Source organism: Choloepus didactylus (genome assembly GCF_015220235.1).
Source record: "Choloepus didactylus isolate mChoDid1 chromosome 23 unlocalized genomic scaffold, mChoDid1.pri SUPER_23_unloc1, whole genome shotgun sequence".
In the NCBI taxonomy this organism is placed as follows: domain Eukaryota; kingdom Metazoa; phylum Chordata; class Mammalia; order Pilosa; family Megalonychidae; genus Choloepus; species Choloepus didactylus.
Genome location: NW_023637590.1, coordinates 3,813,451 through 3,828,793, shown reverse-complemented (window position 1 = coordinate 3,828,793; position 15,343 = coordinate 3,813,451). Strand labels below are relative to the sequence as shown.

Genomic DNA, 15,343 nt, shown 5'->3' with positions numbered 1-15,343 from the left:
ACAATAGGGGTGAAGTCTCCAACCACCTGGGAAAAGGGGGCCAGCGTTGGGGTCTCTTCTGTCAGCATCAGGGCCTCTCCACAGGGGACTGGCCAAAATGAACGGGGGCTTGGAAAGTATCGCCGCTGTCATCCTCGGCGCAGAGGCTCACCCACTCAGACTCTGGGACACAGAAGTGGGCAAGGGTGGACAGCTCCCTGCCTGCCTGGAGCTCTGCATTCCACTGGGGAGATGCACAAGAAAGAAAACGCAGAGCGTGCCAATCGTGAACCGCTATCAAGGAAACTAATGCAGGGATGAGGGTGGCTTCAAACGCCTGCCTGAGACATTAGCAAGGGCCTGCAAGAACTGAGGGACAAGCACGGTTTGGGTATCTGAAGTTCCTCGGGCAGAGGGGACAAGCAGGTGCAAAAGCCCTGGGTGGAGAGGCCGGCCACAAAGGAGCAAGAGGGCGGCCTGGTGGCTCCACTTCTCCACCTGCCTGGCGACTGGTCAAATTGTCTGTCTCCGCAGGTCTCGGGGTCCTCTTCTATAAAGTGGGGATCACCACAGACCCTGTATCTCGTGCTGCCCCTTCATCAGCAGCCCAGGCCCGCCAGGAGCCCCAGCAAGCTGGGTGCTGAGAGGGTCCACAAGGGCCCAGAAAGCTTTCCCTGCAGTGAGCGGTTCTGCCCCAGCCAGGGAAGGCCCAGTTTCTGGGACAATGGTGCCCCACATGAGCCTGCTTGGCCTGGGTGGGTGCTCAGGAGGAGCACTGGGGCTGGAGGACAGTCTACTGATGGCAAAAGGAAGGCCACGCAGCAGTGGGGCAGAGGACAGAGCTCGAACCCGGCCCGGCTCAGTGGCCACGCCGTGGGACTTGGCCTGACTGTCACCTCTGGAAGATCCGTGGAAGGCACCAGGCCCCTGAGGGATGGTCGAGGCTGGGGAAAGGGCAAGGGGGAGGCAAGTGAGCCCCCTACTCCCTTCCAGACAGATGGAGCCACCGAAGCGTGGGTGCATGTCCGCACCCCACCCTGGGGTCCCATTGCCCTGAGAAGGCCACATTGGCTGGCTGCTGTAGAGCTAGGGTTGGGAACATGGGGCGCCCCATACTTGGATGGCTGGCGACGGGAGCCCCTGACACCCTGTTGCCTGCGAGCCTGCCCTTCCCTCGTACCCTTGCTTCTTGGGGACAGGAGGCTCTGGAAGATTCCGTGGGTGCCCACCTGTTTTTGGACACATGCCCAGCTCCTCGGCCTGGCGCAGGAGGCCTTGTTACCCTGTAACCACCAGCATCCACGTCCACGTGTGCCGGCCTCTCCCCAAGGACGGATGGATGGACAGACTAACCGCGGGCTCCCATCCTGGCACCCGGGAGGCCGCAGAATGAGAGAGTGGGAGAGCCCGGTACAGGGTGTCTGCACCCACGGGCAGGGAAGCTGCCCCTGCCCTGCCACCTACCCCAGGGCAGCAGGCGCGTGCAGGAGAACCCAGCCCTGCACAAAAATGGCTGCAGGCCCTGCCCGGCACAAGCAAAGGACCCGGAAGCACCTGCTCATCACGGCTTCGATGAGTTTTATTATCAGTGGCTCGCGTTCAAGGGCGGGTTCCTGTGAAGGTGGGCTCCCCGAGGAGGGGACAGGAAGTGGCCGGGCTCACTCCAGAGCCCGAGACCCCCACCCGGGCCGGGAGCAGCTGGAGCGAGAGCCTGCTGGGGACCCCAGGGAAGGGGGACACTGCAGGGCAGACCCCCTCCCTGCACAGATGTGACCCCGATCTGCCGGAGAGAGGTGCTCCCACTGTGACAGTGGGGCCCCTACTTGTCCCCTGCCCAGGTGTGAGCTGGCAATAGGGACACTCGCATGCTGTGTGGGCAGGAGCAGGCAGAGCGAGGGGCACGCTTCTGCCCAGCCGTCACAGTGGGTCCATGCGTGTGTGCACCTGCGCGTGAGCATGTGGGTGTGCCTGTGCATGTGTATGCATCTGAGTGGGTAAGCGTGCATGCACTTACGTGAGCTGTGTGTGCATGTGTATGCTAGTGGGCGTGCCTGTGTGCGTGCATATGCATGAGTGTGTACATGTGCGTGTGCTTATGTGAGCTGTGTGTCCGTGTGTGCACTAGTGGGCGTGCCTGTGTGCGTGCATATGCATCTGAGTGTGTACATGTACATGTGTTTATGTGAGCTGTGTGCATGTGTGTGCTAGTGGGCATGCCTGTGTGTATGCATCTGAGTGTGTAAGTGTACATGCACTTATGTGAGCTGTGTGTGCGTGTGTGCACTAGTGGGTGTGCCTGTGTGTGTGCATATGCATGAGTGTGTATGTGTGTATGCGCTTATGTAAGCAGTGTGTCTGTGTGTGCTAATGAGCATCTCTGCGTGTGTATGCATCTGAGTGTGTGTGTGTGTATTTGCTTATGTGAGCTGTGTGCATGTGTGCGCTAGTGAGCATCTCTGCGTGTGTATGCGTCTGAGTGTGTAAGTGTGCATGCACTTACGTAAGCAGTGTGTCTGTGTGTGTGGGTAGTGGGTGTGCCTGTGTGTATATGCATCTGAGTGTGTACATGTACATGTGTTTATGTGAGCTGTGTGCATGTGTGTGCTAGTGAGCATCCCTGTGTGTGTATGCATCTGAGTGTGTAAGCATGTGTGCACTTATGCGAGCACTGTGTGAATGTGAGCGCTAGTGGGCATGCCTGTGTGCGTATATGCATCTGAGTGTGTACATGTACATGTGTTTATGTGAGCTGTGTGTGCATGGGTGTGCTAGTGAGCATTCCTGTGTGTGTGTGTATGCATCTGAGTAAGCATGCATGCACTTATGTAAGCAGTGTGTCTGTGTGTGTGTGCGGTACTGGGCGTGCCTATGTGTGTATATGCATCTGAGTGTGTACATGTACATGTGTTTTTGTGAGCTGTGTGTGCATGGGTGTGCTAGTGAGCATCCCTGTGTGTGTATGCATCTGAGTGTGTACGCGTGTGTGCACTTATTCGAGCACTGTGCATGTGTGCGCTAGTGGGCGTGCCTGTACGTGTATATGCATCTGAGTGTGTACATGTACATGTGTTTATGTGAGCTGTGTGTGCATGGGCGTGCTAGTGGGCATGCCCGTGTGCATGTCTTTGCTTGTGCCTGTGTGAGCGTGTGCCTGTGAGCTGTGTGTGTGCCAACATGTGCATGTGCCTGGGGAGGCCTCGGTACTCTCCCACGTGCACAGCCCACCAGGCCTGCCCCAGGCCCAGGTGCCATCACGGTCACTCTCCTTGGGCATAAGGGCGATGTTGGGTGGGACGAGGGGACATGCAGACACACATGCCAGCAGGCCCCGGTCTGGGGGTGCCAGCCCAGGCTCCCGGCAGTGGCCCTGCGGTGGCCGGGCCAGGGAAAGGAGGGCTGGTCAGCTCTGCAGCTGGAACTCGTGGCTGCGGGTCTCCCAGTGGGCCGTGTCCTGGTCCAGCAGGCTGCGCTCTGTGAAGGTCACGTGGCCCTCAACGTCCACCAGGATGACCGTGTTGGCTCTGGAATGGAGGACAGGGCCACACTCTCCACCATCCACCCGCCATCCACGAGCTCCAGCTGGGAGTCAGATCTGGGGGCCCTCAGGGGCCAGCCCCTGCCCTGGGTTGCCAAGACGCCCGCTACCTCCCCATGCCTCCCGGCCACCAGCAATGCCCTCAATGGCCCCCACTCCAGCCTCCAGCCTCCCTCCTGGTCCTGGACACCGGGCATCCCCTTTCCTGAGAGCAATGGCTTGGTTTCCCCGGGTGGCGGTGGCTTCCCCAGGCAGAGGTGGCCTGATCCTGGCCTTGTGACACAGAGGATAGGACAGGCCCCCAGAGCCGGGCAGGGGAGGGGAAGGGCTGCCCTTGGACCTCCAGGCCCACCTCCGCACCCAAACCACAGGTGTTGGTTGACAAAGCGTCCCTAATGCCTTCCCACCCCCCCTTCCTCGTGGCTCTGTGTGTCAGCTCCGGGTGGGGAGGGGCAGCCCAGGACCCCCACAAGGGAGCCTGGGGCCTTGGGACTCGGCCTGCAGGACCCCAGAGCCGGGGGGCATTGGTGCACAATGGTTAGATGTTGAGTGCTCACCCCCACGGCCCCCCAACTGAAGCGGCAGCGCCCTGCTAGAGAGAACAGGGGAAGGAAACTCCCGGGGTCCTTGCCTGAGGCTAGGGGTGTCGGCGCCCAAGCCGAGGCCCAGCCGTACCTGGTGCCGTAGCGGGGGCTGCGCACGCACACGGCCGCGTACTTGCTCAGAATGGGCTGCACGTACTCCCTGCCCTGCGCCACGATGGCCGGGTCCGGCAGCTGTCTGGAAGGGCAGAGGCCGGTCACCGCGGGCCCACGGGCTGCCCTGCCACCGCGGTCACCGCCTCACAGTTGCTAAGGGGCCACCGGCTCCGGAGGAGGGGTGAGGGGATCCCCAGGGGCGTAGGGCCAAGGGCTCCAGGCTACCCAGAGCTCTGCTGGATTTGCAGTGCTCAGGGTGGGCTCATCTCCAGGAGCGACGGGGCAAACCCAGAGCCCTCTTACCCCTGCCTCTAGGGACCGGGCCTGGTGGGAAGGCGGGCAGCGCTGGAGACCAGGGTAGCAACGGGGACGCGGGCACCCCGAGCCCCGCCCCCGGCCCAAGAGAGTGCCCACCGCTCCAGGCCCTAGCCCCGCCCGCGGTCGGGGCGCACCCACCCCCCAGCCCTGGCCTGAGCGTGCCCCCATCCCGTCCAAAGCCCCGCCCCAGCCCCAGAGCGCCCACCCCTCCCCCAGCCGCCCCGGACCACGCCCCCAGCCCCGCCCCTGGTCTGGGCGCACCCACGCCACACCCCCACCCGGCCCCCGGCCCGCCCCCGCCCGCCCGCGCGCGCTCACGCCTCGTCGTTGTTGAGCACGGCCAGCAGCTGCGCGATGAGCTCGTCCTTGGGCAGCGCCTGGCCCCGCTCCACCGCCTCCAGGAACAGCTGTTTCCCGAAGCACAGCTTCCTCCAGGGCGTCTCCAGCAGCGCGTTGCTCAGCCCGTAGGTGCCTGCGGGGGGCGCTCAGCTGGACCAGCCCACCCGGGCGGCAGGTGCCCGCCGCGCGCCCCCGGCCCCTGCAGCACGCGCGCCCACGACGCATCTGCGCGCGCGGCAGGGAGGGGGCGCGCAGCAAAGAGGGCGCCTGGGGAGACCGTGATGGGCGGACTGAGGGGGCATAAAACCACTGCGATGCAGCTGGGCAGAGCCGAGGAACCCAAATAGCGGATCCACCCCACTCCACAGCCCCAGCACCTCACTCCCCACGCTCTCGCTCTCTAGGAAAAAAGCAGCAGATGCAGGCGCACCTGCAAGGTGAGGGGTGCGGGGATTGGAGCACAAGTCGGGGAGAACACCGCCTGGGAAGCCAGCCCACCTGGCAGGCGCCGGCACGACCACCTCCAGGAGCCGGGTACTGGGTGGAGGGCCAGGATCTTGGGGCCACAGAGGACCCTGGGCTGGATGCTCAGGTCAAGGTCCCCACAGAGCGTTCACGAATCCAGTTAACAGAAGGCGTTACCAGAGAAAGGGTGGGCTTGTCCCAAAGTGGAAATCTCAGATGACATGAGGCTGCCACGGGCTCCTTTTAGGAGCCGGGAGAACACGGTTTGGGGATGGTGCTGGACAGCCACGTGCCAAGAGCAAACTGGAGCCCTGCCTCACACCACACACAGAAGGTAACTCAAAATTAATCCAAGATCTACATGGAAGACCTAATGCTGAAATTCTTAAAGAGATCAAGGTGAAAATCTTTGTGTCACAGAGCAATCGTTGGATTGTGTCAAAATTAGAAGCTTTTGTGCTTCAAAACACACCATCAATTAATTAGCAGATATGGAATGTCTGAAAATAAAATTAATTTTAAAAAAATCACCATCAAGAAAGTGAAAAGATAACCCACAGGCAGGAAGAAAAATTTTTGGAAACCATATATCTGATAAGGGATACAAATCCGGAATATATAAATACCTACAAACAACCAAATTAAAGTTAGACAAAGTACAGAAAGACAAACAACCCAATTAAAATAGGGGCAAAGGACTTGAATAGATATTTCTCCAAAAAAGATACACAAATGACGAATAAACACAGGAAAAGATGCTCAACATCATTAGCCATTAGGGAAATGCACATCAAAACCACAGTGAGGTACCACTTCACACCCACTAGGATGGCTGTTATAAAATGCATGGGAAATAACAAGCATTGGCGAGGATGTGGAGAAATTGGAAACCTCGTGCATCGCTGGTGGGAATATAAAATGGTGCGGCCACTTTGGAAAACAGCTCAATAGTTTCTCAGAATGTTAAACATAGAGTTACCATATGACCCCCAGTTCCACTCCTAAGTATATCCCCAGGAGAAATGAAAACACATGTCCACACAAACACTTGTCCAAAAATGTACTCACAAAAATTTTACTCACAATAGCCAAGATATGGAAAAAACCCATGTGTCCATTAACTGATAAACAGTAAAACAAAATGTGGTCTATCCCCACAATGAGATATTATTCAGCCATAAAAAGAAATGAAGTAATGGTAGATGCTGAACCATGGGTCAATCTTGAAGACATGAAGCTGGGTGATAAAGAAGCCAGTCACAAAGGAGCACGTATCATATGACTCCATTTATATGAAATGTCCAGAACAGGCAAATCTACGGAGACGACCTAGCTTAGAGGTCACCCAGGGCTGGAGGGGAAGGCAGAACGAGGAGAGACAGCTAATGGGTACACGGTGCTTTCTGAGATGACGAGAAAGCTCTAAAACTGATGGTAGTGATGGTTGTGAAACTCTGAATTTAATAAAAACCACTGAATTAAGCACTTTGAGTGAATTGCATAGTATGTGAGTTAAATTTCAAGAAAACTGTTATTTTAAATAAAAAGCGGAGAAGAGAAAAACAATAGGGAGAGTCAATAAAACCAAAAATTGCTTCTTTGAAAAGATCAAAAAAATTGACAAATCTTTAGCTAGACTGACAAAAATAAAGAGAGAATATACAAATCACTAAAATCAGAAATAAAAGTGGGGATAGTCCTACCAACATACAGGGATAAGATGGATGATGAGAGGGTGATGGACAGCTGTACCCCAACAGATTAGATAACCCAGATGAAATGGGGGCAGATTCCAAGAAACAAAATGCCCAAACCGACCCTCAAGGAAAAGGAAGGCTCATTCGATCAAAGAAGTAAAGAAATTGGATCAGTAGTAAAAACTTCACAACAAAGAAAAAAAGCCCAGGGCCTGATGGCTTTACTGGTGAACTTTACCACACGTTTAAACGCCAAGCCTTCTCAAGCTCTTCCAAAACACTGAAGAGGAGGGAACGCTTCCTAACTTGTTCCATGAGGTCAGCCTCACCTCAACACCAAAGCCAAACAAAAATCACAAGTAAAAAAAACTACAGACCAATATCCCTTAAGAATATGGTTGCAAAAATCTACAGCAAGATACTAGCAAACTGAGTTTGACAGCACGTTAAAAGGATTATGCACCATGAGTGACTGGGGTACATCCCAGGAAAGCCAGGCGGCTCCACACGTGACTGTCAATCAATGAAACACACACCTTAACAGACTGAAGGAAGACGTCATAACCCAGGACCATTTCAACAGGTGCAGACAAAAGGCATTTGACAAGACCCAGCACCCTTTCGTGATTAAAACCCTCAGCAAACTAGGAATAGACAGGAACTGCCTCAGCATGATGAAGGGTGTTTATGAAAAACCCACGGCCAGCATCATGCTCGATGGTGAAAGCCTGGAAGTTCTTCCTCTAACGTCAAGAGTAAGACAAGTGTGCCCCCTGACACCACCGCTGTTTCCACATTGTTCTGGAAGTTTCTGCCAGAGCAGTTAGGCAAGAAAAAGAAATAAATGGCATCCACATTGGAAAGGAAGAAGTAAAACTTTCACTATTTGCAGATGACATGATCCTACATACAGAGAAAGTCCTGAAAAATCAATGATAATGCTACTAGAGCTAATAAACAAATTCAGCAAAGTTGCAGGGTGCAAGAGGAACACGTAAAAATCAGTTGGGTTTCTATACACCAGCAACAAAGAATCTGAAAAGGAAATCAAAAAAACAGTTCCATTTGCAATAGCATCTAAAAGAATAAAATACCTAGGGATAAATTTAACCAAGGAGGTGCAAGGTGTGTATACTGAAAACTATAAAATATTGTTGAAAATGATTGAAGAACATCCAAATAAGTGGAAGACATCGTGATGTGTTTACGGATTGGAAGACAATATTGTTAACAAGATGTCAATACTTTCCAAAGCAATCTACAGACTCCACACTATCCCTATCAAAATTCCAATGACCCTTTTTTCAGGAACAGAAAAGCAGATCCTCAAATTCATACACAATTGCAAGGGGCCTGTGTGTTGTTTTGGATGTATTATGTCCCCCAAAACACCTTTATCTTTGATGCAGTCTTGTGTGGGCAGGAAATGTATTGGTGTTGATTGGGCTGGAGACTTTTGATTGGATGTTTCCATGCAAATGTGATCACTCAACTGTGGGTGAGATCTTTCATTGGATAATTTCCATGGAGGTGTGGCCCTGCCCAGTCAGCATGGGCCTTGATTAGTTTACTGGGGCACTATATAAGCTCAGACAGAAGGAGTGAGCTTGCTACAGCCAAGAGGGAGACTTTGAAGAATGCACAGGAGCTGAGAGAGGAGCTGCAGATGAGAGACAGTTTGAAGATGGCCGTTGAAAGCAGACTCTTGCTCCGGAGAAGCTAAGAGAGGACAAGCACCCCAAGAGCAACTGAGAGTGACATTTTTGAGGAGCTGCAGCCTAGAGAGGAACATCCCGGGAGAAAGTCATTTTGAAACCAGAACTTGGAGCAGACGCCAGCCACATGCCTTCCCAGCTAACAGAGGTTTTCTGGATGTCATTGGCCATCCTCCAGTGAAGGTGCCCGATTATTGATGCATTACCTTGGACACTTTATGGCCTTAAGACTGTAACTGTGTAACCAAATAAACCCCCTTTATAAAAATCCATTTCTAGTGTTTTGCATTCCAGCAGCATTAGCAAACTAGAACAGCCTGGATAGCCAAGACCATCTTGAAAAAGAAGAAAATATTGGAGGATTTTTCAAACTTAGTACAAAGCTACAGTCATCAAAGTAAATCAAAGTCATCAAAATAAGTAAGCTTAGTGCATACTTCAAACAAAGCCACAGTAATTAAGTTTGGTCCGGGAATGGAATCGAATCGAAAGAACAACCATAAACCTGTATGTCCATTGGCCAAGTGATTTTCAAAGAGGAAAGAACAGTCTCTTCAAACAAATGGTTCCGGGACAACTGGATATCCATTTGCAAAAGAATGAAGTTAGGCCCCAATCTCACACCGTATGCAACATTAACTCAAAATGGATCCAAGACCTAATTGAAAGACCTGCCGATGCAGCTCTTAAAGAATTCATACGAGAAAACCTCGGGACCCTGATCACACCAAAAGTAGGAGCAGCCAAGAAAAAATAGATAAATTAAGTGTGTCATCAAAATTAAAAACTTATGCTTTGAAGCACACCATCAAGAAAGTGAAGGAAAAAAAAAAAAAAAAAAAAAAAAACCCAGAGCAGGAGAAAATACTTGCACATCATGTATCTGATGAGGGATTCATATCCAGAAGATACAAAGAATGCCTACAAGTGAACTGCCCCGAGCCGGACCTGGGGAGGCACGGTCCTGGGGTGGGGAGGTGTCTACTGGCAAAGGGAGAGGTGTGGGGGGCAATGCCCTCCCAGGGGTCCGAGGGGTCCCAGAGCCCGGCTGCACCCCACCTCCTGTGCATTTGGGGTCCCCGGGTGCAGAGTGGCCAGCGGGGGGCACAGTCCCCACATGCCCCAGCGACATCCCCAGCCGATTGCCAGGTGTCCACTCTGAGTGGACATCGGATTTGGGCCCACGGGATACAGACCCCGGAAGTGCCCACAGGGGGAGAAGGCAGCCCCTGGGTTGGTCGGGGATGGGCAGGGGGCTGCTGGGGGTGGGCACGGACGTGACCTGGAGGGGAGCGGGACGGGAGGGCAGAAGTGAGCAGCCGGGCAGGGACAGCCCCGGAGGCCCTGGGAGGGACGGCTGTGCCCGGTGGACCCCGTGCCCGGGAGGCAGGAGGGCTCCACGGGGTGGGGTACAGAGGAGGTGGACACAGAGAAGAGGGCACGGCCAGGCCCTGGGTGCAGGGTGGGTGCATCTCCAGCGGCACGGGAACTGGGTGAAGGTGATGGGGGAGCCTCCGGGGGCGCGGGTACGGCCTTAAGGTACAGTCCCCGGAAGTGAAGGGCCGGGCCTGGGTGGAGAGAGCAGGGGCAGTGTCACCCCCACCTTCCGTGGCTCGCTCACCTGGCACCAGGACGACGGGCTCAGGGTCCCCGCGGTTTCCGTAGTAGCAGACAATGTCTCCCTTCACCGTGCTGCAAGGCGGGGGGCGGGGGCAGAGGTCAGGGGGCGCCGATCTCGCAGGTGAACTGGCAGGGGGTAAGGGGCCAGCCCCCCACTCCCTGTCCCCCACTCCCCTGCGCTCCCGTCCAGCATCCCAGCCCCCAAGGGACGGCGCCCGCACCCCACCGCGGCCCCCACATCAGCCCTCCCTGTGTGGTCTCCAACTTGGCACCTCGGGGTCGGGGGCTTCCAAGGGGCCCCCGAACAAGGCACCCAGACCCCATTTCCATCACCAGCGCCGAGTGGGGGCTGCAGGACGGTTTAGAGCACGGGGGGCAGGCGTGCAGCCCCCCAAGCCCACGCTGAAACGCGGAGCAGCTCCTCTGGAGGGGCCGTACCAGTGCAGGCAACAGGGGTGTGGGGGTCCGGGAGCCCCCCACGGGACCCCCGGCCCTGACGCTGCACCTTCAGTTCTCGGTTTGCCCCCCAAGTCTCCCCCCAGTGCGGGGGCTCCTGAGGCTCCAGCCACACCGGCCCCGGCCTCACAAGCTCCCCTGGGACCCTCCATCCCTGCCCACCCCCACCCGGTGGGAGAAGCCCCTCATGCCTGGTCCTCAGGAAAAGGCCCACCTGGCCACCCCCGGGTGACCCCGGACCCCTTCTCTTGTCCCTCATGGACGTCCCCGTGGCCCGACCCCAGGGGCCCAGCTGGCAGCCAGCCGGGCCTGCGAGGACCCTCACCGCCCACCTCCCGGCGAGCACAGCCGGTCCTGGGGGGTCCCAAGGGGAGGACAGCAGGCGGCAGACCCTCCCCCTCCCCGCAGCCCCCACCTCAGGTCGGCCGCGATGAGGTTGAAGCCGTTGTACAGGTGACCCTCCGAGGAGACCTTCCGCAGGTAGGACAAGCTGTCCGTGTCGCCCGTCAGGAACTGCGTCACCAGCTCACCTGGGTGGGAAGCAGAGGCCTGGGGGTGCTGCGGGGGTCTCGGCTCCCCGGGCCATCCCTGGGAGGACGGAGCCCTCAGGAGGGTCCACGGGGAGCACTGGGGTGAGCTGAGCCAGGGCCTCGACAGCCAGCCGCCGGGGTGGGCCCGAAACCCTATGGGGGCCCCTTCTGGATTGTTCCCCAAGAAAAGCACATGGGGAAACCCAGCGCCAGGAGAGAAGCTTCAGGGAGAAAAGCACATGCACAGAGCCGTGCCTCGGACAAGGGGAACCCGCCAGCACAGCTGGGGTGAGCGCCAGGGAGCCCCGTGTAACCGGGGAGCAAGGGTTTAGGGGACAACAATGGCAACTGAATCGTTACACAGAAATTCCTTTGTACTTTCTGCTCCATCACAGTAGATAGCCAGAAATCCCTGACATCTCTGAACCGTACCCCAGCGGCCCTGATCTCTGGTAATGATCATACAGCCTTTATCTTGTGCCCTTGTGATGGTAAAAACTTGTGACTGGCCTTCACTTGTACATTTATCCAGTTTTTTTTTTTACTTTAAAGTCTTATGATCTCTAAAGACAGCTCTAATGTTTATTAAAGAAGCGTCCTGGGTCAGCCCAGAGCAAACCCACCCCAAGTCCAAAGTTATCTTGATAACCGAAGCTGGATCTGACCTAAATGGGCAGCCTGACATGCACAGTAGCTTAGACTTCAACCTGCAAGTCACCTATACCTCATTATAATACTAAAAATCACACCCATCATATTAAGGCTGCCATGTTCCATGACTAAGCACGTCATCAATCTGTGCAGGTTCAATAATTAGATCACCTTTAACCTCGCCATCTGGGGCCACTGTGCTCATTATCCTAAAACCTGCCCATCTTTTGATGCTATAAAACTATCAGTTACCGCAGATCGTGAGACAGGTTTTGGGGCCGACAGGCCGTCTGCTCTCCTGCTTTGCTCTTTGCAATAAACTCTTTGAAAGCTGTGGTCTTGGGAGTTGGTCGTTTGAGCGCCTCGGGCACAGAGCCCCCCACTGCCGATCGGGGTGTACTGGGGACGGCACCGAGGCTGGTAAGCACCCTGGTGACCCCCAGGGGCCTCCCCGCAGGCCTCTGCACCGGCCAGGGCTGCGGACGGATGCCACAGGGGCACTGCAAGCCGAGGGGAGTGGGAGTGGGCGGCTCTCCGTGCCCCCTTGCCCCGTCCGCCCCCCGCCCTGCCCCGGCCGTACCTCGGCCCCGGGTGTCCCTGTCGAGCCGCGGCTGCAGGTAGTTGGTGAGTGCCGCCAGCTTCCCCCGCGTGCTGATGCCGAGCCACGTGCCACCTTCCTTGCCCTCCTCCATGTCCAGCCCTGCGCGGGGGACAGGGTTGCCATCAGCAGCGCCACCGTGGCCAGCGAGGCCAACAGCCACCAGACGGCATCTTCCTGGTCAAGAATCACGACTTCACTTGAAGACTGGGGGAAAGTAAGTTACCTCATTTAAAACGTCACTTGTATTAACAATAACCCATTATAGCACAAAAAGAAATAAAAGAGGTAAACATCAGAAAAGGAAGAAGCAAAACTATTTTTATTTGTAGATGACATGATTGTGAGAAAAATACCAAAAGCAATCTATTAACAAACAAAAAAAAATAAAAAGAAAAGAACCTGCTAGAGCTAATAAGTAAATTTAGCAAAGTCACAAGATACAGGTGAGTTTTATACAATTTAAATTCTATATAGTAGCCAGAACTGAAAATGAAAACTGAAATATACTTTTTATAACAGTATTTAAAAAACACTTAGGACAATTAAAAAAAAATACTCAGGAAAAAAATCTTATGAGAACTGTATAGCCCCTAGAGACTGAGAACCACAAGCAACGTGAGTGAGGTTAAGTCGACCTAAACAAAGAGCGCAAAGCCGTGTTCCTACCGATGGAAGGCCCAGTATCGTTACGGTGACATTTCCCCCCAAATGACCAACAGAATCGACGCACTCCTGAAGTCCCAGGAGGGTTTTTGTTTTATAGAGACATCACGCCTTGGTGAGTGAATAATTAGCCCTCAATGGGGCACAATTCCAGACCCACACAACAAATCTTAAAAGCCCCAGAACAAAGCTCAACATTATTTATCAACACACAAAAATATTCAATCCTCAACAAGGTAAAATTCACTAATGTCTGGCGCACAATCAAAAATTACCAGGCATGCAAAGAAGCAGGGGAATCTGCACCATGAAGAGGAGGTAAATCAATCAATTGAAATTGATCCGGAAAGTACACGGATGTCAGAATCAGCAAAGGACATTAAAACAGTTATTGTAACTCTACTTTATATGCTAAAAATGTCAAGTAGAGGTTAGGAAGATATATTTCTTTTAAAAAGGCCCAAATGAAACTTCTAGAGGTAGAAACTACAAGGTGCAAGAGAAAAACACACAGGATTGGATTAACAGCACATTTGACACTGCGAAAGAAAAGATCAGTGAACTTGAAAGCATCACAATAGAAACCATCAAAAACGTAACACAGAAGAGAGGGTTTGCCAAACTGAAAAGAGCAAATGGGATGATGGCAAATGAACTAATATAACTGAGGCCCTGAAAGAAAGGAGAGCGAATAGGGGGCAGAAAAAAATAATTGAAGGAATAGCCAACATTTTTCTAAATTTGAGGCTTTGCATTTCTAAGGAGTCCCAAGGTATTTCCGAAACCAAGGACCACAATTTGAGAACCACTGGCCTAAAACTTTGCGTGCAATTTAGCGATGCCGGACAGAGCAAGCGCATGTGGGCCTTGGCATCTTGCACCCCTGACCCAGTCGGAACAGGCACAGCCCACTACGTCAGTGTGCCAATGAGTCACCCCCAAACCACTACGGCGGGTGAATGATTCCGTGCAGGAGAGAACCCCAGCCAGGACCACCCCTCATTCAGGGGCAGGGCAAAGGCCCAGTGCCATAAGGGAAGGTGAAAGGCAGCCATCATGGCCAAGCAGCCCTTTGCCTCGTCCCCCCAATGACGGAAACCCCGCCTCAAGGGTGCCTCCTGCCCACCTGATTTCGGGTGTTCTTGTTCTCAGTTCCTGCAGCCATCAGCCCCTCATCCTCTCTGCTCCCCAAGCCCTGGGCTGGCCTCCACCCCCCCAGCCCCCACACTGGGGTCTCACAGCAGCGACTGCCCCACCTGCTTGCTCCCCCATGACGCCCTTCTGTTCTGCCCTAACCTGTGATGGCTGGAACGTTCCTCGCCGAGCCCTGGGGCTCTCCTCAGCCGTGCCCCTACAGCACAGTGGGCCCAACCCCACAACCTCTGGGGGGTCCACAGTGAGACCCCCACCCCCACTGCCCTCCAGGTGCTGGCCGTCAGCTCCTGGCTGAGGCCCCGGCCCCTCACCCTCTGCGTTAACCACACCCAGAGCTTCAAGTCCTCAGCTGGGGGGCGGGGGTCTCCTTGCCAGCCCCTCTCCACTCTGCACACTGAGGCATTCCCGGGGGTCTCCATGCAGGACCTGACAAAGCCGACACAGAGCCCTGAGAACCGGGCTTTGCACCTAGCCTGGCACAGCCTCAGAGCAGCTCTCCCTACCAGCCACCAGCTCTGGCCTCTTTCCCCACGGGTGCTGATGGCATCCCCATCATGTCATCCCTGATTGCACATCCACTGCAGAGCTTTCAGACCCCCATCTGCCCGGGTGCCAGGGTTGCCGGACAAATTTCACATGTGGGTCGGTTCAAACAATGTGCCGGTTTGAATATATTATGTCCCCCAAAATGCCGTTATCTTTGATGCAATCTTGTGTGGGCAGACATATTAGTGCTGATTAAATTGTAATTCTTAGATTGAGTGTTTCCATGGAGATGTGACCCACCCATCTGTGGGTGATGACTCTGATTGGATGATTTCCATGGAGGTGTGGCCCCACCCATTCAGCATGGGCCTTGATTGGTTTATTAGAGCACTATATAAGCTCAGACAGAAGGAGCGAGCTTGCTACAGCCAAGAG

General features: G+C 54.6%; 1 protein-coding gene across 1 annotated transcript in view; it reads right to left on the bottom strand.

Annotated features, from left to right (window-relative positions):
- Positions 1–2,526: 2,526 nt before the first annotated feature.
- Positions 2,527–15,343, bottom strand: part of TANGO2 (transport and golgi organization 2 homolog) — a 36,603-nt gene continuing 23,786 nt past the window's right edge. The window contains exons 4-9 of the mRNA XM_037823625.1: positions 12,584–12,703; positions 11,238–11,352; positions 10,368–10,438; positions 4,849–5,002; positions 4,190–4,294; positions 2,527–3,500 (exon numbers count right to left, since the gene is read on the bottom strand). Of these exons, the coding sequence (XP_037679553.1) occupies positions 3,380–3,500; positions 4,190–4,294; positions 4,849–5,002; positions 10,368–10,438; positions 11,238–11,352; positions 12,584–12,703 (686 nt within the window). The 3' untranslated portion in view covers positions 2,527–3,379. The remainder of the gene's footprint in view (positions 3,501–4,189; positions 4,295–4,848; positions 5,003–10,367; positions 10,439–11,237; positions 11,353–12,583; positions 12,704–15,343) is intronic.